The following is a 24,963-nucleotide window of genomic DNA, read 5'->3' on the forward strand; positions in this document are numbered from 1 at the left end:
GAGAAAGAGAAGCGAAGCAGGAGGGCGAGGGAAGAGAGAAGTCTCGTCTCGGGAGTCTCTCTGCGCGGCACGGGCTCCTCCGGGGGCCGGAAGGCGAGCGGGGCTGCTCCCAGGTGCGGCTGGCGGAGAAGTCGGAGGGAAGGCGGGGGAGGCGTGTCCCTTCCCTTCCCTTCCCCGCCGCCCCCGTCCTCCTTGCTCCTTTCCCCTTCCAGCCGCGGAGCCCAAAGCCAGAAGGGAGGCGCGGCGGCACGGCCGGGGAAAGGCAGCCTCGCCTCGTCTGGACGCCCAACTTTCCGGAGCCCCTTCCCCGGACCCTCCTGGAGCTCTGCCCCGCCTGGATCCCTCACTCGGCGCGGGAGGGCGGAGCGCTTTGAGGAGCGCCTCTCCTCTCCTCTGCCCTCCTCTCCTCTCCCAAGAAAGGCGCGTCTAGGGCGCAAGGATTGGCTCGGCGCGGCTCTCCTCTCCGGGGCCCGGGTGGCTCGGGTCTGGAACGGGACCCCGCCAAAGGCAGCCTCCCTTCCTCCGTCCCGCGTCCGGCTTGAATCCTTGTCAAGCGAGCAACGGGTTGGGCTGGATAGAAAGAAGGGACCGAGGAAAAGCGGAGAAGAGAAGAGAGCCAGGAGTCAGAGCGCTTGCTCTTTCCTCTCCCTGCCTTGCCCTTCTCTCCTTCCTCCCTCCTCTTCTCCGGGAATCGCCACGCCAGGCATTTTGCCCCGTCTTCGCCTGTGTTTCCTCCCTCAATCTCACCCACTCCGGAGCTGCTGGACTACAACTCCTTCTCCCTCCCACCCATCTCTCAGCCACGGAGGACGGGAGACACCCAGAAGTTGAGACGCGGTGGGGGAATCTCCTCCGTCTCGGCGTCTCGGGAGGCTTTGAAGCCTGAATGTGCTTTTTGGATTGGAGAGGGTTGGCTTGTCTGGCGCTTGGGGTCTCCTCCAACTCTGTGAGTCTCCTGGAAATATGCTTCCTTCTCGGGAGGTTTTGAAGCAGAGGCTGGGTACTGACAGCGCCTGGCAGGGAGCGGGACTGGATGGCCCTTGGCATGACTTCCATGTGTGAAATTCTCCTCTTCTCCTGGAATAGTGTGGTGGGGTCTCCTCTGGAGTTTTGTCAACAGAGGCTGGATGCCCCTCTGCCAGGAAGGCTTTGATTCCTGCATGGCAAGAGCTCTGACTGGATGGACCTTGGGGTCTCTTCCAAGTGTGTAATTCTCATCTAACCCTGGCCTTCAAGTGCAGTGAGGTTTCTGGAGTTTTGTCCACCGAGGCTGGGTGTCCTTTTTCCAGGAGGGCTTTGATTACTACATGGCAAGGGCTCGGACTGGATGGCCCTCGGGGATCTCTTAATCCTGGAATAGGTTGCCTTCAAGTGTGGTGAGGTCTCCTCTGGAGTTTTGTCAACAGAGGCTGGGTGCCCCCCTACCAGGAAGGCTTTGATTCCTTCATGGCAAGGGCTGGGACTGGATGGACCTTGTAGTCTCTTCCAAGTGTGTAATTCTCCTCTAACCCTGGAATAGGTTGCCTTCAAGTGTGGTGGAGTTTTGTCCACAGAGGCTGGGTGTCCTTCTGCCAGGAGGGCTTGGATTGCTCCATGGCAAGAGCTCGGATTGGATGGCACTTGGGGTTTCTCGCAAGTGTGTAATTCTCCTCCTGGAACAGGCTGCCTTCGAGTGAGGTGGAGTCTCCTCTGGAGTTTTGTCAGCAGAGGCGGAGTGTCCCCCTGCCAGGAGGGCTTTGATTCCGGACTGGGTGCCCTCGGGGTCTCTTCCCACTCTTGGACTCTGCCTCTCCTCTCCTCTCCTCCTGGGCGAGGCCAGAGCCTGGCAGAGTCTGCCCTGGGCGCTGCATGGCCAGGGCTGGGCGTGGGTGTCCCCGGGCGCCCCTCTCGGCGCTCTCCTTGCCCGGTGGTCCCATGCGCGCCCTCCCGGCCGAGCCATGACTTTTGCCCGGGCGCCTCCGTCGGTGGTGGTGCTGAACGTGGGCGGCACCCGCTACTTCTTGTCCCGGGAGGTGCTGAAGGACTTCCCCCTGCGGCGGGTGAGCCGCCTCCACGGCTGCCTCTCGGAGCAGGAGGCGCTGGAGGTGTGCGACGACTACGACCGGGAGCGCAACGAGTTCTTCTTCGACCGCCATGCCGAGGCCTTCGGCTTCATCATGCTCTACGTGCGGCACGGGCGGCTCCGCTTCGCGCCCCACATGTGCGAGCTCTCCTTCTACAACGAGATGCTCTACTGGGGCCTGGAGGGCGCCCACCTGGAGGACTGCTGCCAGCGCCGCCTCGACGACCGCATGTCCGACACGTACACCTTCTACTCGGCCGAGGAGCCGCTCCAGGCCGAGGGCTGGAACAGCAGCGGGAGCAGCAAAAGCAGCTGCCAGCACCAGCCTCCCCCTCCCGCGGGCGGGGAAAGCGACCCCCTCGGGCCCCCTCACCCCGGCCCCGCGGAGAAGAAGTGGCTGGAGAGGATGCGGAGGACGTTCGAGGAGCCCACCTCCTCCCTGGCCGCCCAAATCCTGGCCACCATCTCCATCCTCTTCGTGGTGGTCTCCATGGTGGTGCTGTGCGCCAGCACCATGCCCGAGTGGCGGGCGGCCGAGAACCGAAGCATGGAGGAGAACAGCAGGTACACAGCAGACTCACTCAGGGAGCCTTCAGGGTAGGAGGAAGCGATTAATACTTTCACCCCCGTCCCGTCCAAAGTGTGTCCGGTCTCAGTCTGTGTCCACCTCCACCACCACCGCCGGTGCTCCTTTCTCCGTCCATTCCCCGGTTGCTCCCCGTGCACTCCTTCCCCAGTAGATGTATCCCACATTTCAGAGGCATCCCCAGCCCAAAACGTACAAGGGAGGCGAGGGGGACCATGAGAACATGAGGTGCTTCCTTAAAACACACAGAGAATAAACCAGAAGGGCAATTGTTCTCCAGAACACTGTTTCTTAAACTGTGGGTCCCAACCCTAACTGGGATCCTCTTAAATCAGTAGTTCCCAACCTTTGGTTCTCCAGGTGTTTTGGACTCCAACTCCCAGAAATCTCAGTCATCTGATCATTGTTAGGAATTGTGGGAGCTGGAGTCCAAAACACCTGGAGGACTAAAGGTTAGGAACTACTGCCTTAAGTCAATGTTGGGCTCACCAAAAATTGGCAACAGTAAATCGGTTAGCAACAATGTGTGTGTAGTGTTATTTATTCAATTTATTTATTATTTACCATATTTATACCCCGCCTTTCTCAACCCCAAAGGGGACTCAAGGCAGCTTTGCATGTAGGCAACTATTCAGTGTAACAGCGGACTTTGCAGAAAATGCTTCAGCTGCACTTCAACTGCCTGTTTAGCAAACCTTGCAAATGCTGATTTCTTATCAGTAAATGTTTGGTTCTTATACCTATTTTATATACCTATATACACAAGGTCGCATAAAATTACTTCAGTGGAAAGGAGTCACCAGTGGAGAAAGTTTGGGAAGGGCTGTTCTACACTCTTCATTCATGTAAATATAGATGTAAATGAATATAGTTCCTGGTTGCTTGAGAGTTACTGTTAAAAAGAGGCCTAACTACTCCATAGAATACCATAAATTTTGTTCTGACTTGATATTAATATTGAAATACAGTAAATAAAGAAAAATAGACAAATTTAATTTAACAGTTTTACTGTGTTATAAAACCAGCCTTTTAATTTAAAGTATTATTTCTTCAGTTTTTTGCCAGTTCCTTGTGAGTTCTAGTTGCTTGAGTTCTGCTTAGCTGAGAGTCAATTGTATCATTTTAAAGAACCAGCAACAACTTTTTAGATGCCAGTGTTTTGGCTAATTTGGTATGAGGAGGAAAAACGGATATGCTGAGATCCCAGACTGTAGCAACTCCGGTTGCTCCTGGCACGAAGAAAAAAAGAAAAAAAAAGGATTCAACTTTCTAAAGACTAAAGCAATTCAAAGCCTGGAATATCCCCTCTTCCTTGCCCCACTATTGCACCCCTCAAGGCACACTTTCCTGAGTCTTAGGGCCCTTCCATACAGCCGTATATCCCAGAATATCAAGGCAGACAATCCACAATATCTGTTTTGAACTGAGTTATCTGAGTCCATGCTCCCATATAATCCAGTTCAATGTGGATTTTATACAGCTGTGTGGAAGGGCCTGATTTGAACTAAGTGTGTTTTCTGGATCCGAATAGCTATAGAACCATAACATACTTTTAGGTGGAGAGCTTTAAAGCATGTAGAAGCTGTGAAGATTGTAAAACTTATTTGAGCGATTGGAAGTGTATGCAAATATATAGTTTAAGCCAGTCAGTGAACTCAGGTTTTATTGACCCAAGCAGTGGATTCTCTGAACCAAGAAGCAGTAATAGATCACCACTTTGCCCACCAGGTTTTCTCCTTCCCTGACTCCTCAAAAATATGAATAAGCATCAGTAAAAAGATACTTTAAAACAGTGTTCAGAAGAGCCTTCAAGAGCCGATCAAGGATATGTTCAAAAGCAAACTGAGCAGGCAGTTGAATCAATCTGACAAAGGGATAGTGTCTTTTGAGGGAAGCAGATGGGTTTAAGGAGGACAGGACAGGCTGTGCCTCACATTTTGTGTGCCATAGCTCAACAGGGATGGGATTTTGTGCAAACTGCTACTAAGACCTCCTACCATTTATCACCCAATGGAGGCTCCTTGCTCTGCATAGTTATATGGCTTGTGCTGGATATACCTTAGATAAGTTTTAGGGATGATCAGTCATTTCAGCATGTATGGTAAGCAGGGCATTTTCCAGGCTGCATTGACAGTACATAGGAGGCATTGTTGAGAACTGGTTTAGAGTATACCCTCAGATTCGCTGTAAATGCAATGTGGCAGAACTGTGGAGGGCAGGGGAAAATAATTGCCAGCAGATAGTTGGTTGCTGGAAGACTTTCACATAGATTTTCAGGAAGATACATTTTAAAAATAATAATTGAGATATTATCTCTCCAGGAGTGTTGCCAACACTTGGCCTCCCAGGGCAGATGACAAGATCCTAAGGCTTAGTAGAGTCCATGTATGCTAAAATTCTCCATGTTGTTCAACTGGGTTTGTGAGATGCCATTTTCATTACCCACTGTGCCCTAGTGTTGTGCTCTAGCAAGCATTCCACAACACTGTCACAAATGTAAAAGGGCATCAAATGGAATTTTCCCATGCTTCTTCTTTCACAATAGTAGTCTAGAACTGTCTTTTAAAACGTGGGTTTATTTCGTTCCAACCCAGAAATCCACTGTGCAACTTCCAGTCACCACTTGCAGTTATAACTACAGTAGAGTCTCACTTATCCAAGCCTCGCTTATCCAAGCCTCTGGATAACCCAAGTCATTTTTGTAGTCAACGTTTTCAATATATCGTGATATTTTGGTGCTAAATTCGTAAATACAGTAATTACAACATAACATTACTGCGTATTGAACTACTTTTTCTGTCAAAATTTTTGTATAACATGATGTTTTGGTGCTTAATTTGTAAAATCATAACCTAATTTGATGTTTAATAGGCTTTTCCTTAATCTCTCCTTATTATCCAAGATATTTGCTTATCCAAGCTTCTGCCGGCCCGTTTAGCTTGGATAAGTGAGACTCTACTGTATTTCCAAACTGACTTCTTGATCTGAAGTGATGTTAGCCAGGAGAGTGGAGAAAGAATGGGCAGGAAAGAATATGGCTGCATCATTGACCATTTCATTTAAAGGACACTGGATTTCAGGACTGGAGCCTGTCAACATAGCTTAACACTTTGATTCTGATACATCTGGGCCATCTGTCTGAGCCATTTCCTAAGCCAGGCTTCCATCAACTAATCCCTTCTAGACAACTGTATTGCAGTTACCACCTTATTAGTCCACATAAATAATGGTCAAGGATGGTAGGAGTTGTCAGTCCATATATCTGGAGGGTACCAGATTCAGAAAGGCTGTTCTAAACAAACCTAGTGGTCTTTAATTAGAATGCTCATGGAAAGATCAAATAGATCAGGGGTCCCCAAACTAAGGCCCGGGGGCCGGATGCGGCCCATCGAAGCCATTTATCCGGCCCCCATGGCACAAGGGGTCTCTTCTTCTCTTCCAACCCTTATTATTATTATTATTATTATTATTATTATTATTATTATTATTATTATTATTATTATTATTAACATTGAGGCTGGATGGCCATCTGTCAGGGGTGCTTTGCTTGTGCTTTTGGTGCACAAAGGCAGAAGGGGATTGGACTAAATGGCCCTAGGCTTTTCCAACCCTCTTTATTATTATTATTATTATTATTATTATTATTATTATTATTATTATTATTATTACTAACATTGAGACTGGGTGGCCATCTGTCAGGGGTGCTTTGCTTGTGCTTTCGGTGCACAAAGGCAGGAGGGGATTGGACTCAATGGGCCAAAGGGTCTCTTCCAACCCTCTTTTTTACTGTTGTTGTTGTTATTATTATTGCTCGGTGGCCAACTATAGTCCGGCCCTCCAATGGTCTGAAGGATCGTGAACTGGCCCCCTGTTTTAAAAGTTTGGGGACCCCTGAAATAGATGATATAGACAAACTTCTATTAATGTAAGGATACGCAACATTAGGAGTGATGTAATTTTTTTTTCATTTTGAAGTAAATGTGACTCATTGAAAATCTGATTACCTTTGCTTGACCAGCAAAGGTATTATTTTAATTACAGATGTGTCTCCAACTAGGGAGAAAATAATGACAGATTTTTCTTGTTTCAAATTGTTTCCTATTATACTAGGAAACTGCTACTACTGTATATACAGGATATAAAATACTGTATACTCTTTGAGAGACAGCATGCTATATTGGTTTGAGTGTTGGAGACTAGAGTTCAGATTCCCATTTAGCCAAGGAAATATACTGGATGACCTTGGGCAAGTCACATTTTCTCAGCTTCAATGGAAGATACTGGCAACCCCCTCTGAATAAACCTTGCCAAGAAAACTCAGTGATAGTTCACCTCAGAGTTGCTACAAGTTATAAACAGCTTGAGGACTCACACACATAGCCTTTAAAAAAAAAGAAAAGAAAGAAACCTCTCTTACTTTTTGAATTTTGATCTTACTGCCTTTCAACATGGCTCTGGTTATTGTTCTGCTCTTGTTTCAGAATAAAAATTAAAAGGAGGCATGGGTTTGGGTTCAGCATGATACATTGGTACCTCTGAAGTGTGGTAGACTCCTTGCCAGTTTTCACGTTTTCCTTTCCATCTTGCCAGTTTCCTTTGTTTCAACCCTCCCTGTACTTGGAGACTTTGTGTGTCCCTGTATATAAGAACTACTTGATCTTAAATGATTATTCTACATCAACCAATATTATGTGGTAATTATAAAACTGTGAAGGTAATTACAATGGAAACTTTCTGAAGTCCTGCTGTATCAAAGTAATTTTTCAACAGCCAGTTTCATGTGATTAAAAAATTAAAAGGGGAGGTATTATTTTTGATGTGGTCACACTCTGACTTGGCTATAATCCACTTGGATAGAACATTGCTGAAAAAAGCTATGAAAAGACTGCAAATATTTTCCTCTGCCTTAAATTTGCAGTCTTTACCTTCAAGTGTGGTGTGGTGGTTTGAACTCTGGAGACCAGGGTTCGAATCTCTTGCTTGGCCATGAAACCCACTGAGTGATCCTGGACAAGTCATACTCTCCCAGCCTCAGAGGAAGGCAAGAGAAAACTTCCTCTGAGCAAATATTGCCAAGAAGCCCCTGGCATAGGTTTTAGGGCCACTATAGGCCAGAAACAACTTAAAGGCACAACAACAACAACAACAACAACAACAACAGATTAAATGACTAGCCCTGCTTAATCTAACAAAATTACTAAAATTATTCTGTAAAAAACAGAGTGTGTTAGACAACAAGGTATATTTCAAATTAAGGGACTTCTGACATTGTCAGTCAATATAATTTATGTCTAATAACATCAGTCAAATCCTAATCATATACTTTTATAGGTTCTCTAAACATTTTCCCTTGTTAGCATGATTCTAGATTTGTGCCATATAATTGTGCCATATACTGTCATTCTTAAAATTCCTGATAGAAAGTGGAAATATATTTTAAATCCACACATTTAGGTTTTGGCAAAACAATGTTAAAAATGGACAGGGCCTAGAGATGATATATTTTGTCGGATGTGATAAATGAAACTGAACACAAGTTCTGCAGATACAGGGGTTGTACTGTGAACAACGCTTTCTTACTGTGAGCTCTTCCATACTACACAATTATACCACTATCACTTCAACTGTTATGGTTCAATCCTATGAAATCTGGGATATGTAGCCTGGTGAGACAATAGAGATCTCTAGCTAATACTTTGAAATACACATCCATAGAGTGCAAATCTTAGGATTTTTTAAGATGGAATGATGACAATTTCGGCCCTTCCAAATGAGGTCTCGGGTAAACCTGAATTAACCCGAAGCAAACTGGGAATTCCCAGTTTACTCTGGATTAATTAGACACTTGGAAATATCTGGACCTTAATGTAAGGTCCAGATTTTTCCATGTGTGGGTTCTGTGGAGATTTTATTTATTTATTTATTTATTTATTTACGTCACTTCTATCCTGCCTTTCTCACCCGAGGGGACTCAAGGCGGCTTACACATCTGGCAGAATTCAATGCCAATAAACGATACCCCTGCTTTTGCAATCCCAGGAGTCAATCCCCCATAAATTTACCTGAGGGACCTGGCTGCATGCTCAGGCTTCTCCGTCCAGAGTTTCTGGTAATGATGTGTTGGGAAGTGGAGAAGAAGCAAAAAATCCCCCTCCCCCTCCCAACTTCCTGACGCATCATTTTGATGCACTAGGAGCTCAGGACAGAGGGGCCTGAGCATTTTGCCAGGCCCCTCAGATAAACTTAGGGAGAAATGGGGGATTGGGGGGGGGGCTGGATGCCTTCCTGGGTCAAGCTCTGATTGGAAGGGTATCTAGCCGCCACCCCCGGTAAGCCCAGGGTTTGAGGTGGAGGTGGGACCTGAATCCTGGAAGGAACTGGTATCTCAGTGCCTTCTGGGATTGAGTTATGTGTGGAAGGAGCCTTAAAGTGGATTCACACTGCTGTAAGTGTGCAGCATGAAAAGGGCCTAGAATCATAGTGTGACTGCACAGCATCATGTATTTAGAACAACCTTTGCCAACACAAGAAATCCACTTTTATGGGATATCTAATGAGTGATGATTCAGCTATCACATATGATGTAGCCTTATGGATAACAGGTTAAAAGTGGGAAATTCTTGGTGTAGCATTCTTCTGATATAACATGCAAAATGTTTGTTACCTGAATGGAACAATACAATTACATGTCTTTCAGTGAAAGGAGTTGTCTCTTTGCAATCATGTAGAGCAGGGGTCCTCAAACTAAGGCCCGGGGGCCGGATGCGGCCCTCCAAGGTCATTTACCTGGCCCCCGCTCTCAGTTTTGGACATAGGCTCGCCCAAAGTCAGAAATAACTTGAAGGCACACAACAACAGCAATCCTAATTAACTTGACTATCTCATTGGCCAGAAGCAGGCCCACACTTCCCATTGAAATCCTGGTAGGATTATGTAGGTTAAAATTGTTTTTATTGTTCTTTCATTTACTAATATTGTTCTATGGTAATAATATCATATATTGTGTACCTATATACATATAATATTGACAATATTATAATGTAATACAATATAATACTAATAATAATACAATATAATATTATTAATTATATATTAAATGTAATATTAATATTACAGTATGGTGGTATAGTACAATATAGTAATATATAATGCTAATATTGTGCTATGCTAATAATATAATATATTGTATGTACATACAACTTGTAAACTGCTCTGAGCCCTCTTCGGGATGAGAGTGGGTGGGGTATAAATGTAGTAAACAAACAAACAAACAAATAATTGCTGTTGGGGGTTTTTGCACTACAAATAAGACATGTGCAGTGTGCACAGGAATTTGTGCAGGTTTTTTTTCAAATGATAATTCGGCCCCTCAACAGTCTGAGGGACCATGAACCGGCCCTCCACTTAAAAAGTTTGAGGACCCCTGATGTAGAGTTTAATAATTAGACACCTGGAAAAATCAGGACGTTAATGTAAAGTCCGGATCTTTCCAGGTGTGGGCCCTGTGGGGATTGACCCCTGGGATTGATGTAGCCCTATGATTTGAAAGAAACTGAGCTAAAATTCTGGCCACATTTTAGTAATCCTTTGTTCTTCCATGTAGACATAATTTCCTTTTACTAACAGTTGTGTTTTACTTGATGAATGTCAAGATCAGTCACAGGAAATCACAAACAATTCTGCTTGTGTGAATTAAGTTCCTTCTGTTCATACAAATCTGCAGATTTCATTTACAAGCTATCAACAATCTGTTAATAACCCTGGACCGTTCCAGACAGGCCAAAATCCCAAGAGGAACTGGGATTTCAACTCCCTGTTTCTCTCAGGATTGAAGCCACACATAGGGCCCAAACCCAAGGATTTTACAAGGGGTGGCCACATGCCTAGAGATTGGCCCATGAGGGCATCTAGCCAGCCTCCAGCCTCACACTTTTCTTGTAAATGTGCTGCAGGAGCTTGGCTGTGCCCTCAGGCCTCTCAGAGAAAGCTTCTGATGTATAAAATGAACCCCGCCCCTCCCCTCTCCCAAGCTCATGACATGTCATTCTGATGCATCAGAAGCTGTCTCCGAGCAGGGGCTGGGAGAGGAAGGTGGGGGTGCCATCCAGCTTCTTCTGGCTCTTATCGCTCAAAGAACTGGATAGCAATGGGGATTGGCCTTCGGGATCACGAAAGGTGGTCCTCGGAATCAATCTCCACATGCCCAACACCTCAACAGATCCAGATCTTGCAGTAAGTCTTTTAGTGGAGGGGGGGGGGGGAGCAGGAAAGAGGAGGGAAAGTTTGGAAAGGGGAGGAGGGAAGGGCAGGAGGGAAGATCTCAGTGGAGCACATTTTGGATAATAATAATAATAATAATAATAACAACAACAACAACATTTTATTTATATTCCGCCCTTCTCCCTGAGGGGACTCAGAGAGGATTACAGTATATACAGTATATAACGACACAGGCAAACATTCAATGCCTTGTTACATGACATACAATGTTACACAAACACACAGGCAAAGGCAAAGGCTTCTCCTTTCATTTCCAACTCTGGAGACAGTGCTCACCTTCGGCTCTGGGGGAGGTGCTCTTTCTCCATTTCCAAGCCGAGGAGCCTGTGTCTGTAGAAACTTCCTGGTCATGTGGCCAACATGACTGCTTGGAGCGTCTCTTTGCCTTTTCCTGCCGAAGTGGTATCTATTGATCTACTCATATTTGCATGTTTTCAAACTCCTGGGTTGGCAGAAGCAAGAGCTAACAGCGGGAACTCACCCTGTCCTGTGGATTTGAACTGCCGACCTTCAGGTCAGCAGTTCAGCAGCGCAAGAGTTTAACCCATTGCACAACCTCTGCTTTAGAGAGACTCTCATGTAATACCAAGGGATGGCCATTCATTTAATGGAACTTTATGAAATGTTAGTATTTGTTTGAAAACTGATCAGTTATCACTAACTGAACGAAAGTGTGCAGCCAGTGTACCTTTTCAATAAGATAGTAAATAACTAGGTGGCTGTCTTGTTACACAAAACAAGTCTTCTCCAGATCAGGGTAGATTGGATACTGCCCACAAATGGGCATTTACCCATTTCTCATGTTTCCTTCATGTCTCCAAGCATCATTTTATTTCAAAGGGGCTTCAACCTCTTATGAACTTGGCAGTCCTACCTCAAGCAAATATGGTAAAAGGAAAGTGATATTTAGTAGTTTGCTCTCTGATGTGACCTGCATCATTTATTAGGATATTTGAATGACTTCCTCCGAAGCTGTTTTTGCAGCCCTTGACCTCTCGTGCATCCATGGGAAAGTGATGAATATCTTCTTAGAAGTCTCTGCGATCAGCAAACTCCTTTTAAATAGTGGTGGACTCCCCTGCAGAGTTTTACATCAAATAATACCTGTGGGTTTTTTCCCCAAATCCCAGAAACTTCCATCCTTTCCCTTGTCTTCTTTCTTGTTAATCCTTGCAGAGCTCCCGGAGCATCCCAAGATGCAACTCCACTGTAGAATTAATGCATTTACATGCCACTTTAACGGACATTGCTCAAAGTTATGGAATCATGGGATTTGTAGTTTGATGAGGCACCAACACTCTTTGGCAGAGAAGGCAAAATGCCTTGTAAAATTCCTACTCCCACGATTCCATTGCATTGAGGCATGGCAATGAAAGAAGTGTTAAACTACATTAATTCTACAGTGTAGAATAGACACAACCCAGGAGCACAAAATTGGCAGGCTGGGCCATAGAAGCTACTTATCTTAAAGTCAGGGTAGCATCCCTAGCTTGGTACTGGGATGCATGTTCTATGCATCCCTTTTGAGGATCAGTTTCTGTCACCTCTTATTGAAAGGATCGAGTCGTAGATCACAGAATCATTGAGTTGGAAGAAACCTTCTGTCATGTAGGAATATGCAACTAAGACCATCCTGCAACATGGTTGTCCAGCTTCCCTCTTGTTTAAAAATTCCAAAGAAAGAGGCTCCAACCATGCACCAAAGCAGTCTATTCCACAGCAGAATAGCTCTGTCCATGTTTTCGTTTCTGGAACAGCAAATAGAAAAATGTTCCTGTCTAACACCTTGGAGAGTCACTGGCAGTCACAGCTGGCCGAAATGGATGAATACTCTCACTTGCTGAAAGGCAATTTCCTTAGGTTCACAGTGCAATAAAAATGTGGGCCTCTAATTAAAACCTAGTTGCTGACCAAGGTGTCTTGCTCTTGTACAGAGATCTGTCATTGGGCTATGTTCATAAGCACTCAAGGGCTGTCTTGTAAATAAGTATAAATAGCCCTAAAGTTGACTCTTTGCTTACTCTCCCTTTATTTTGTGACATTCTTGCTTCCTCCTTGCCTGGATCTTGTTTTTTTCACTAGTATGCCTTGACACAAATGCCATAGCCTAGTAGTGGAACTTAGATTATTTATATCAAAGGTCCCAGATTCAGGTCTAGCACAGTCATTGAAAACTTGAAGAGGAAGGTCTGGATATGAACATATTAATTCAAAAGCCATAACTCAGTATAAGGCATACATCCATACTTTATGTGCAAAGCATAAAAATATTTCAACCAGTTATAGCTTGCGAGATATAGGAGGGTTCTTTTTTCTATTACATTATGTGTCTTTCTGAAAGCAAAAGTTACTTTCACTTTCATAGGAATAAGGGGCACAAGACCCCCCCAAAAGAAAACTGAAAAAAAATGTCTCTCAAAAGCTATTACTTCTATTTGAGAAAACACATATCTAGGAATCTCTCGTTCAGTGGTTCTCAACCTTTCTAATGCCACGACCCCCTAATACAGTTTCTCATGTTGTAGTGACCCCCAACCATGAAATTATTTTTGTTGCTACTTCATAACTGTAATTTTGCTACTGTCATGAATTGTAATGTAAATATCTGACATGCAGGATGTATTTTCATTCACTGGACCACATTTGGCACAAATTTCTGATACACCAAAATTTGAATATTGGTGGGGTTGGGTGGGTTGATTTTGTCATGTGGGAGTAGTAGTTGCTGGGATTTATAGTTCACCTACAATCAAAGAGCATTCTGAACTACACCAATGATGGAATTGAACCAAACTTGGCACACAGAACTCCCATGACTAACAGAAAATACTCAAAGGGTTTGGTGGGCATTGACTTTGAGTTTTGGAGTTGTGGTTCACCTACATACAGCCTTTTCTGCCAAAGGGGTTCCCAAGACCATCAGAAATATGTGTTTTCTGATAGTCTTTGATGACCCCTTTGACAACTCCCTTGCATCCTCCCCAGGGGTCTCGACCCCCAGGTTGAGAAATGCTGCTCTGGTTTCTTCCATTTGACACTATGGTCAACTTCATATGCAAAAGTGAATGAACATTCACCCTACAAATGTGAATGGCTGACAATATTACAAATTTATGATTAAAGTTCCTTTGACAGGAAGGATCATAGAGTATAATTGCTGTATATTTAATGGGAGGGGGCAGGATGCACTGCCTTATATCCCAGGATCTTATCCCAATTATATGCGTTTCCCAGATTATCTGGCAGTGTAGACTCATGTAATCCAGTTCAAAGAAGATAATCTGGTACCAGATCCTGGGATATATGGTAGTGTAGATCCAGCCATAATTTCAGACAATTATATGCAGTTGGTTACCCATTTGAAGGGCATGATCTAGGTAGTATTGCTGAAGTTTGGCTTTAGAGAGGGATCCTTAATAATTTGGATTTGTTCTTTTAGTTTTTGAGAAATTATAAAATATTAAAATATCAGAAAGATAAATCAAATAAGTTTTTAATTAAATTACACAATTGTTATTTTTTTAAATGTTCAGAACAGTATTATGCAGAATGCACATTGTCTTCAGAGTGGTAGACTTCATCTATACAGTGATTATATGGATCAGAACAAAGCTTTCCAACCATTTCATGTTGACAACACTCTTTTAAAGCTGGATTTACACTGCCATATAATGCAGTTTCAGAATGTAGATTAAGTGTATTCCAAAATTGCATTATATGGCAGTTTAGATCCAGCCTTAGATGTGCATCATTTTATGATACAATTAATTCAGTTTTACAGGCAAACCGGAGGTTAAACCAACCCTTTAAAAGAGATACACACATACATAAACTGTAATAACAAACTGTATGGAGATACAACATATTTCTTGAAAATCTTTAATTTATATTTTCAAAAAAATATGATCTGTAAGATATGCATGCATACACGGATTTGGCGGAAGGGGAATATACTAGTGTACTATACTAATTGCCATTTTTGCTGTGTAAAAATGCATTCAAGTTCGCATTGCTTATTTCACATAGCCTTAGAGGTTTCTCATTACGCTCACGCAACACACCTACACAATGCAGTCGACACACTAACAAGTAGTTGGAAAGCTCTGGATGCAGTGAATCCCACCTCCACCCACCCCCTGCAAATTATTTGTGAGATTGCTTGTGAAATCAAAAATTCAATACCAGGTAGAATTTCTTTAGATCTTACCTTCTTTCTCCTTCAATCATTCATATATATATATATATATATATATATATATATATATATATATATAAAACAAAACATTGTTACTAAGCAAACAGATCATGCATAGTGTAATAACATTTGCTGGCATTATTCATCAGAAAACAATTTAAACCATTTCCATAACCATAAATTCATCATGAGTTACTAAATAGCTCAGTTTGTTTTGCTGAATGGAAATGCTTGCTGTTCTGTTTCAAGAATTCAAGTATTTAATACACTTGTAGTACATTCTTACTAGTTTGCACAAGTACATAATAATAGCCTCTGGACTGAAGTCAGAATAGCAGACTGCCCAAGCTATGGCAGTAGCCAGCCATGGAAATAGTATTGTATGCTATACACATGCTTATCCAGATAAAGGGGGAGGAAACCTTCCTTCCTTATTATTCGTGGATGTAGCATATCTTGACTTCAGTTAGGCATTTGACAAGATCCCCCATCATCTTATAAAGTTTGCAGATGACACCAAATTAGGAGGGATAACTAATACTCCAGAGAACAGGGTCAGAATTTAAAATGACTTTAACAGATTAGAGAGCTGGGCCAAAACAAACAAAATGTATTTCAACTAGAAATGTAGGATAGTTCACTTAGGCAGAAAAAGTGAAATGGAAAGCTACAGAATGGGTGATGCCGGGCTTGACAACAGTCCATGTGAAAAAGATCTTGGAGTCTTCATGGACAACAAGTTGAACATGGGCCAACAGTGTGATGCAGCAGCTAAAAAAGCCAATGGGATTTTGGACTGCATAAATAGGAGTATAGTGTCTAGATTGAGGGAAGTCATGGTGCCTTTGTATTCTGCTTTGGTTAGACCTCACTTGGAATACTGTGTCCAATTCTTAGCAGCACAGTTTAAAAGAGATATTGGCAAGCTGGAAGGTGTCCAGAGGAGGGCAACGAAAATGATCAAAGGTCTGAAGACGATGCCCTTTGAGGAACAGCTTCAAGAGCTTGGTATGTTTAGCCTTCAGAAGAGAAGGCTGTGAGGAGACATGATGACCATGTTTAAATATCTGAAATGATGTCATAAGAAAGAGGGAGCAGGCTTGTTTTCTATTGCCCTGGAGATTAAGTCTTGGAGCAATGGGTTCAAATTACAGAAAAGGAGATTCCACCTGAGTATAAAAGCTGTTCAATAGTGGAACTATCTGCCTCAGAGTGTGGTGGAAGCTCCTCCTTTGTAGGCTTTTAAACAAAGGCTGGATGATGCTTTGATTGTACTTTTCCTACATGGCAGGGGTTGGACTTGAAGGCCTCTTTCAATTCAATTAGTCTATGATTCTATAATTCTGTTTACTTAATTGATATGCCACCTTTCTCCTGGAGTTGGACCCAAGGCAGCTCACACAAACATCAGCTAAAATCTGACAGTAAAATTTTAAGCACAATTAAAAATCATAACATACAAACAACTGTTCATAAACAGTATAAAATCATTAAAAAATGTTAAAAATAAATCAAAGCTCCTCAAGCTGCATGACAAATTACAGTAAGCTCTCCACTTTTGCAGCACTCGGGCCCCCAAGAATGTGAAACCATGAAATTAAAAATGGTATTTCCCCCCAGAAACCACCTTTCTAGGGATCCAATACATGGATCCAATGCTCCAATACAACTCAGCTGTTAACATCCTCTATTGAATCATGCTGGGGGAACCAAAAAATGTCCAGAGAAGTGTTTTCTCTAGGAATCTCTAGATACTCCAGCATGGCTCTATGGTTAATTTCTGGTGAAAATGGACGATAGAGTTCTGCCAGAGAAGCTTGAAATTCCTAGAGAGAATTATTAATAAAATTCACAAAAGTTAAATGTGCAAATGTGGAGTGCTGACTGAACATGTTAAATGCCTTCTTGAACAAAGAAGGTTTTTGTATGTTTTTCTGTGGCAGAGAGAATGCCTTAAAGTACCAAAAGTACAGATCTGGAAGAATAATATTGAACAGTTATAATTTAAAAGCACCAAAATATAGCAGTTTATCACCTCAGTTACAGGTGTACCTTTACTTTCTAAATTCTCCAAAGTAACTAAAGTTGTTATTTTATATTTCTTTTTTTAAAAATGTATTTTATTTTATATAAGGCTGTATTGTAGGTATAGCCTAGAATAGGTTTTAGGCTACACCTTCAGTACAAGTTTTGACAAAGATTAAAATGCCTTGTTTTGGGGTATTTCTGAAATATTTGAGATTGCTAATCCCCGTAACTCTGCCTTGAACACCATCTCAGATGCGCCCACACTGTAGAATTAATACAGTTTGATACCATTTTAACTGCCAGGGCTCAATGCTATGGAATCCAAGGAGTTGTAATTTTTACAAGGTCTTTAGCCTTCTCTGCCAAAGCATGCTGGTGCCTGACCAATGTACAAAGCCTAGGATTCCATTGTGCCATAGTAATTCAAGTGCTACGAAACTGTATTAATTCTATGTGCAGATGTACCCTTAGTGAGGCTACATTCATGGATTATGCTGCTTACTAATTGCTGCAGGCTGAGGTGCAATTAAAGTTGGCAAAGGTAAAGGTTTTCTCCTGACATTAAGTCTAGTTGTGTCTGACTCTGGGGGTTGGTTCTCATCTCCATTCCTAAGCCGAAGAGCTAGCATTGTCTGTAGACACCTCCAAGGTCATGTGGCTGGCATGACTGCATGGAGCATCGTTACCTTCCCACCGGAGCAATACCTATTGATTTACTCACATTTGCATGTTTTCGAATTGCTAGGTTGGCAGAAGCTGGGGCTAACAGTGGAAGCTTACTGCCGCTCCCCGGATTTGAACCACTGACCTTTTGATCAGCAAGTTCAGCAGCTCAGCGGTTTAACCCGCTGCGCCACCGGGGACTCCCAAAGTTGGCAAGCTTGCCTCTAATTGCACTTTTCATGATTTCACCCAGTATAAAACTGATGTTTTATAATAGCACAGACATGTCCTTTTGAAAACAGGATGGCGGTTACTCAAAATCTACATGCAAATTATATGCATAAAGTGTTTTCCCTTTTCCCTTCCTGCCCCCTCCCTCAAACAGAAGAGGTGTGTTCCAAGACTAAACCTTTCCCTTCTTAAACTTTTTGAAAATTAGGCACACACAATCCTTTAATGCCAATAAAACTGTCTTGTGCATGCTTCTGGATACTTTAGCTCTGTGTTTGTACATTAGCAGCTCATTACCATGTAGAACGCACTGTCCTTTCTTCACTCTAAACTCCATATGCCGGAACTGTGATCTTTAAGTTTGGCAGAACCACCACATATTGAGCATAGAGTCACTTGGTTCTTAAACTGCATCAAAGTCCAAACAGCAGCTGATCATTCATTATTTATGGATAATATGCTTTGTCTGTTCCAGAATGGATTTCTGTAAAGGTTTACCTGATCATATAGCATTCTTAAGAACACCAGTAAATAAGTCAAGAAGTGGTAGGACACCAGCATACCCAAACTGTATATATGTGTCCTTTTAACTGTTCTAGGCTACCAGCCAGTTTGGCAAATCCTAGTCTATAGCACTTTAAAACATTTATCTAAACTCCTTTAAATAGAGTCTGGTGGGTGGATAATGAAAACTGTAGGCATGCTTTTAGACATATGGATATGACTAGTCTTCTGCAATGCATATCTTTCACAATCCTCCTATATACAGATCAGAGATATGAGCAATATATCCTGTCATTTTCACTTCAGTCAGCCCTCCTTAACCAAAGATTCAACCATCCTTGGCTCCATTTTTTTAAAATCTGTGGACACAAGTTTACTACATTACTATATATCATGAACTCAAGTATCCACAGATTTTGGTATCCATGGTTGGTCCTGAAACCAAACCTTTGCAGATGCCAAGAACCCATGTACTTACAGTTCAACGAGAATGTAATCATGTTGATGTCAGTTTCAAGCCACAGTGTTTCAAGCTTTTTGCTTTGCATTAGTTATACTCCAGACAATTCAGATGAATTGAAACATTGTACAGCCAGCCTCACTGGGGTTAGGTGTGCAGAAACCCCATGAAAGTGAAACAGGATGTTCAGTTGCTGACATGTTAAGATGTGAAAGAAAAAGCTAAAGATGCATAACACAACACTAGGACAATCAAATGTAAAAAACATGAATAAGAGGAAATGAGAAAAAATAAAATAAAAATGAAAAGCAAGAACATAGCAATACTAGGAATTAGCTAAAATATGCAGGAATGTGATACTGTCAATCAAATATACACAGCATTTTATTGTGGAAATGACAATGTATTTATTTACAATATTTATATCCCACCTTTCTCAACCCCTGGGTGGACTCAAGGCGGCTTACCAACGGCACTACAACATAAAACCTACAACATAAAACATAAAAAGTTACATTAAAATTAAAATAAGCATACATAAAAACATATTTAAATACAATCCAATGTTAAGACACAGCATCCAAAAACAAGGTCTAAGGCCAATCTAGAATCAATTGCACGATTTCAAGTAAACATTTAAGGTTGGATCTACACTGCCCTATATCCCAGGATCTGATCTCAGATTATCTGTTAATCACAGATTATCCAGCAGTGTAGACTCATATAATCCAGCTCAAAGCAGATAATCTGGGATCAGATCCTGGAATATAGGGCAGTGTAGATCCAGCCTAAGAAAAAAAGGTATGGTAATGTGGCAAGATGCAGAAAAAGCAGTTCGGGGACTATAGTGATAAGTCTAATGGAATAATATTCATGCAAACCCATCAATATACCAACAACCCAGTTTTATAAGATGAACTGGATTATATGGCAGTGTAAACTCATATAACCCAGTTCAAAGCAGATAATGTGCATTATCTTCTTTGATCATCTATATTGTATGGCCAGAGTTAGAAGAGGAAGGAATCAAAAGATTATGTGCTCGTGTTCAGAAAGATATTGATCACACACCAACACAGGATATAGATTATTAGAATGCATAAATTGGAAACAGAACAGAACCAAACATCATTGAAGCATTTTGCATATGATAAAAAATGGAGCAGGGGAGTGACTTTGTAAGGCCAACTGTTTATCAATATACAAACAACTGTGCTTTGCCTCACACAAGTTTTTATTTTGTATATAATAATCAGGAGGAGTCAGGAACAGACACAAATATATGAACACAATTTCTTAAACATTTTCCTAATCATTGTAAAAGAAAATACTTGTTTTTCAAAATTTATTATTCCATGCCCACTCCCCTTCACCATTTAATTTTTTTCCAGGGGGGCAAGGCTGAAAGAAGAAAAAGGGGAGAACATTTCTTTTTGGATTTTTCCATCTTTTTTCTAGGCTTTCGCATCTTAAGCTAGGAGCCTTTCTTTGAATGAACTTGTCCTTTTGCATAATCATATGCTGTCTTCAGCTCACAGTGGTTCTCAACCTGTGGCCCCCAGATGTTTTTGGCCTTCAACTCCCAGAAATTCTAACAGCTGGTAAACTGATTGCTGGGAGCTGTAGGCCAAAAACATCTGGGAAACTCAGGTTGAGAACCACTGAGCTAGTGGCATGCTGTACTTTGGATTATTGTTCTCCAACTTGTTCCTTCTAGGGTCCCTGGATTATTACCTCCATCACCACTGACTTAATGGTGATGACCAGGACAGAGGAAAGTTGTAGCACAAACTGCTGAAGGGCACCAGGTTAGAGGAGTTTCATACAGACTGATCTGTGGAGAAAGAGCTTTGTCATGCTTTGCTACCATGACTTTCCGATTGGCTTTAAATATGATCTTAAAGTTGGATTCAGAAATAATTCAGAACCATGACTTGTGCTAATTATAGTTTGATCTTCATGGTTTTGTCATCTCGATCAGTTTTTTTGTGGACTCCTTTGAGAAAAATACACATAAAATGCACATGCGTGCACACACCTGCTTATTCTGCTTACAGTTTATTTATTTCACCTGCACACATATTTATTTTATTTTAAAAGGATTTTGAAAACTGAAGGTTTTTAAAGACAGAGGTTTTTTGAGGATTCTGTATTATTTTAATTACTTTAACTGATTGTGCATTCAAGTCATTTCCAGTTTATGGCAAATTTAAGGTTAAACTATTATGGAGTTTTCTGAGACTGCAAGAGTATGACTCACTCAACGTAACATAGGCCCCTTCTACACTGTTATATAATCCAGATTATCAAAGCAGATAATCACATTATCTGCATTGAACTGGATGATATGAGTCTACACTGCCATATAATCCAATTCAAAGCAGATAATCTGGATTTTATTTAGCAGTGTAGCTGGGGCCTTAAGTGGGTTTCTGTGACCAAGTGGGGAATCAAACTGATCTATGGAGTTGTAGACCAATGCTCACTCCAGTACACCACACTGCTTCTTACATTTTTAAACCATATATGTAAATTGTTTTTAAATTTTGTTACTGACTTAATTGGTAAGCTACCTTAAGTCTCAGGGATCTTTCACACTACACAATTATTGCATTATGATTCTGTTTTAACTGCAATTGCGACATATTATCAAAAGCTGGGGCTCATAGTTTGGTGACGTATTACAACTGTTTGGCTACGCAGTGGTTCTCAACCTGTGGGTCCTCAGATGTTTTTGGCCTTAAACTCCCAGAAATCCTAACAGCTGGTAAACTGGCCAGGATTTCTGGGAATTGTACACCAAAACACCTGGGGACCCACAGATGAGAACCACCGGACTAGCTAAATGCCCTTTCCTAAACTGTGAATCTCAAAATTTCACAGGGTGGAACCACAGTGGTTAAAATGGAAGAATGTGTTGTTTGCTACTTCAAGTCATTTCTAGCTGTGGCAACCCTAAAGAAAGCGTATCATGGGGTTTTCTTGGCAAGATATGTTTGGAGGTATTTGGAATAATAGTGTACACCCTGAGTCCCCTCAGGTGAGAAGGGTGGGGTATAAATAATTGAAATAAATAATTGTGCAGTGCATTGTACCCCACTTTGGGGGGAAAAGATAGAGTATAAATAAAGTAAATAATATTAATACTAATATTAGATTAGTTTTGAACAAAAGAATACAGTATTTTAGAATTGTGAGAAAAAAAATAAAAGTAATCGGAAGGAAATCAAAGAGGGAAAAATATTTTTTTTAACATTCATGGTTCTTAGAACCATGAAGAACTATGGTTTCAAATTACTTGTGCACTTCTCTTTCCTGGAAACCAAAGGCTAAGGACTTTATCGTACTGGCATTCAAACTCTGCTCGTCCCATTGCCTGTCTGCCTCCTTCCTGTGGTAAATCAATTTCTCACTATTGATGAGAAAATCCATCGATAGCCACAGATTGTGCCCTGTTTCCATCACTTAGGTGGTTTGATGAATCCATTCCACTTCTGTGCCAGCATATTGGCACTGAAGTGACATCAGGGAGTGGAATAACAGCTTTGTGCAAGAATATCCCTAACTTCCATCCCTGCATTCTAGCAGTTTCTTGAATGATTTGTTGCTGGTCCATGGATCCAGACATCACAGTAAATCACTGTTAGTATGAACTGGGGATTGAAAACCAGCTTCAAATTACAGTTTCAGCGAAAGCTACTAGTGTTGCCTCCCTTGCCTGAGGCATCCATCCAAACCCTTTGATGTGGATTGCAAAATACAGGTAGGCTCATAGGGCAAGCTGATCCTGTTACTTTTGAATAGCTGGAGAAAATGCTAGTCGCTGACTAGGTTTTTGCTTTCATAGCAGCTGTAGATATTGTAAGTGGGGCGGGGGGGAGGGGGTTACTGGTGATTTCTAGTGCTGTTTGAGGCAGAAATAAAAGCACTGTCTTGTACAAACTGGTGTTGACAAGTGTAATCACAAGCTGTCTTGTCTACTGTTTTTTCCCTTCATGTTTCTTGTCTTGTATACTATGTTTTATTCAGACATTTAGTGCATGATGAAGCAATCCTTTGGTTTTTCTATTTTTAGTGTTCAAATAAAGTTGCTTAAGATTTTCAGACAATACTAGGAGGGGAGACTGCAATTTGCAACTGAAGGATGTTTTGGCAGTGAAGAATGTAATTACTTTAAGTACAACGAACTCGCCTTATTAGTGAATTTTCAAGAATTCTAAAGCAGCCTAAATCAGTCTGCATGTAAAATAGGTTATTATGTTTGGGTCTTATCAGTCAGAGCAAAAAATTAAGCGAAATGATTGCTTCAAAGTAAGGGAAGGAGGCTGTGCCAGAAAGGTAGGTTTTAAAACAAGCTCCAAAGAGAATTGCATTAAAATAGCTTTCATTAAAAGGATGATAAATATCCTAAATTAGAGAGGTTTGTAGAGGAGAAAGAAATCAGCATTCATCTCAAGTGACACAAATTCAAAAGAAAATTGGATGGCAACATGCGCTGTAATATCTAGTTGCTGATTAGAACCAGCACTTGAGTAATATCACAGATTTTCCTAATTTACTCATAACCTGTGTCCTCTATAGCAGTTTGAAGTCAAATTTTCCTCTCCATCATCAGAGCCAGGCTTTGTGTATCTTTGTTATTGTTAACAGTCCAGCCAAGTTCGATTTATGGTGTCTCCATGAATGAAGGATTTCCATGTCATCTTATGATCAAGAGCCCTGCTGAAGTCTTGCAGATCTAGGGCAATAGCTTTCTTGATTGAGTCTGTAAAAGTCTTTCTCTTTTCTTGCTATATTCTAACATACCAAGAATTATTGTATTTTCTAGTCATGTCTTCTCATGATATGGCCAAAGTACAACAGTCTCAGTTTAGTCATCTTGGCTTCTAGGGAGAATTCAGCCTTGATTGCTCTAGGATCCATTTACTTGGGATTTTTTTGCTGCCCATGGTATGTGAATAACTTTTCTTTAGCACCACATTTCAAATTATTCTATTTTCTTCCTGTCAAGTAAATCCCACCAATGTCTTTTACTTCCAAATAATGGAACTATCATTCATAGTAAAACTAGTCTGCCTTTAAAAGTTATTCATTCATTATCAATATCAATCAAGTTTTCAACCCAGTGGAACATACTTTTCCAATTGTCCTGATTTGGCAGGGACAGTCTCAAATAATCCTATCTTCCCTCTTCTAAAATGTACTCAGTGTGCTTCCCCCTTGTGCTCAGTTCCAGATACAAACTTGAGTTCCAAGTGGAAACATAGTTTGTACTCAATTAACTCAGCAGCAGAGAGAGAGGAAAGAAGGTAACAGGCAGAATCTTGCTTTCCAGTAGGCTCAGGCAAAAGAAAACTGCTACAGCATCTTCTAACTTTGTGTTCTTCCTCATTAATGACATTTGCTGTCTTGATCACACTCATTTGTTGTTTGGGTGGGTGCCTTTGAAATGCTGGAGAGTATGGTGGCATCTCAGTCTATAGAGGCAGAGCAGTGATTCTCAAACTCTAATCCTGAAGATGCTTTTGGACTTCAACTTCCTGAATTCTCAGCTGTCTTGGCCAGTTGTTCAGATTCTGGAAGCTGAAGTCCACAACACCTGGAAGACCAAAGTTTAGGAAATACTGATGTAGAGAAACAAATGCTCTTTCTAGTTTTGTAGAGAATTCTAATGGAATTATGGAGATCACCCACTTCTGCTTTCAATGCTATGCATCACAAATATAGGAGCACTTGATGCATTTTCCTGGTGATTCAATTGCATCATCTTGGGAACAGGGGAGCAGAGACACTGAAATTCTTCTGCAACAAGAAATGAGAGGAGTGAGTGAGAATGCACAACAGAGTGAAGCAAACATGAAATATAGTTAGTAGGTCTCTTCCCCTTTTGCTTTAAGTTTGCCCCATATTGCAGATTGGTGTACTTTTTATGTTGATGGAACAAGTAGGGGTAG

The 24,963-nt window shown here is 41.7% G+C and overlaps 1 protein-coding gene across 2 annotated transcripts in view; it reads left to right on the forward strand.

Moving 5' to 3' along the window:
• Positions 1-610: 610 nt before the first annotated feature.
• Positions 611-24,963, forward strand: part of kcng3 (potassium voltage-gated channel modifier subfamily G member 3) — a 32,696-nt gene continuing 8,343 nt past the window's right edge. Inside the window, exon 1 of one of the 2 annotated variants that reach the window (XM_008115699.3) lies at positions 611-2,659. In XM_008115699.3, the coding sequence (XP_008113906.2) occupies positions 1,938-2,659 (722 nt within the window). In that variant the 5' untranslated portion in view covers positions 611-1,937. The remainder of the gene's footprint in view (positions 2,660-24,963) is intronic. The other variant, XM_008115700.3, reaches the window with a different exon arrangement.

This window comes from Anolis carolinensis, chromosome 1 (genome assembly GCF_035594765.1).
Source record: "Anolis carolinensis isolate JA03-04 chromosome 1, rAnoCar3.1.pri, whole genome shotgun sequence".
Taxonomy (NCBI): domain Eukaryota; kingdom Metazoa; phylum Chordata; class Lepidosauria; order Squamata; family Dactyloidae; genus Anolis; species Anolis carolinensis.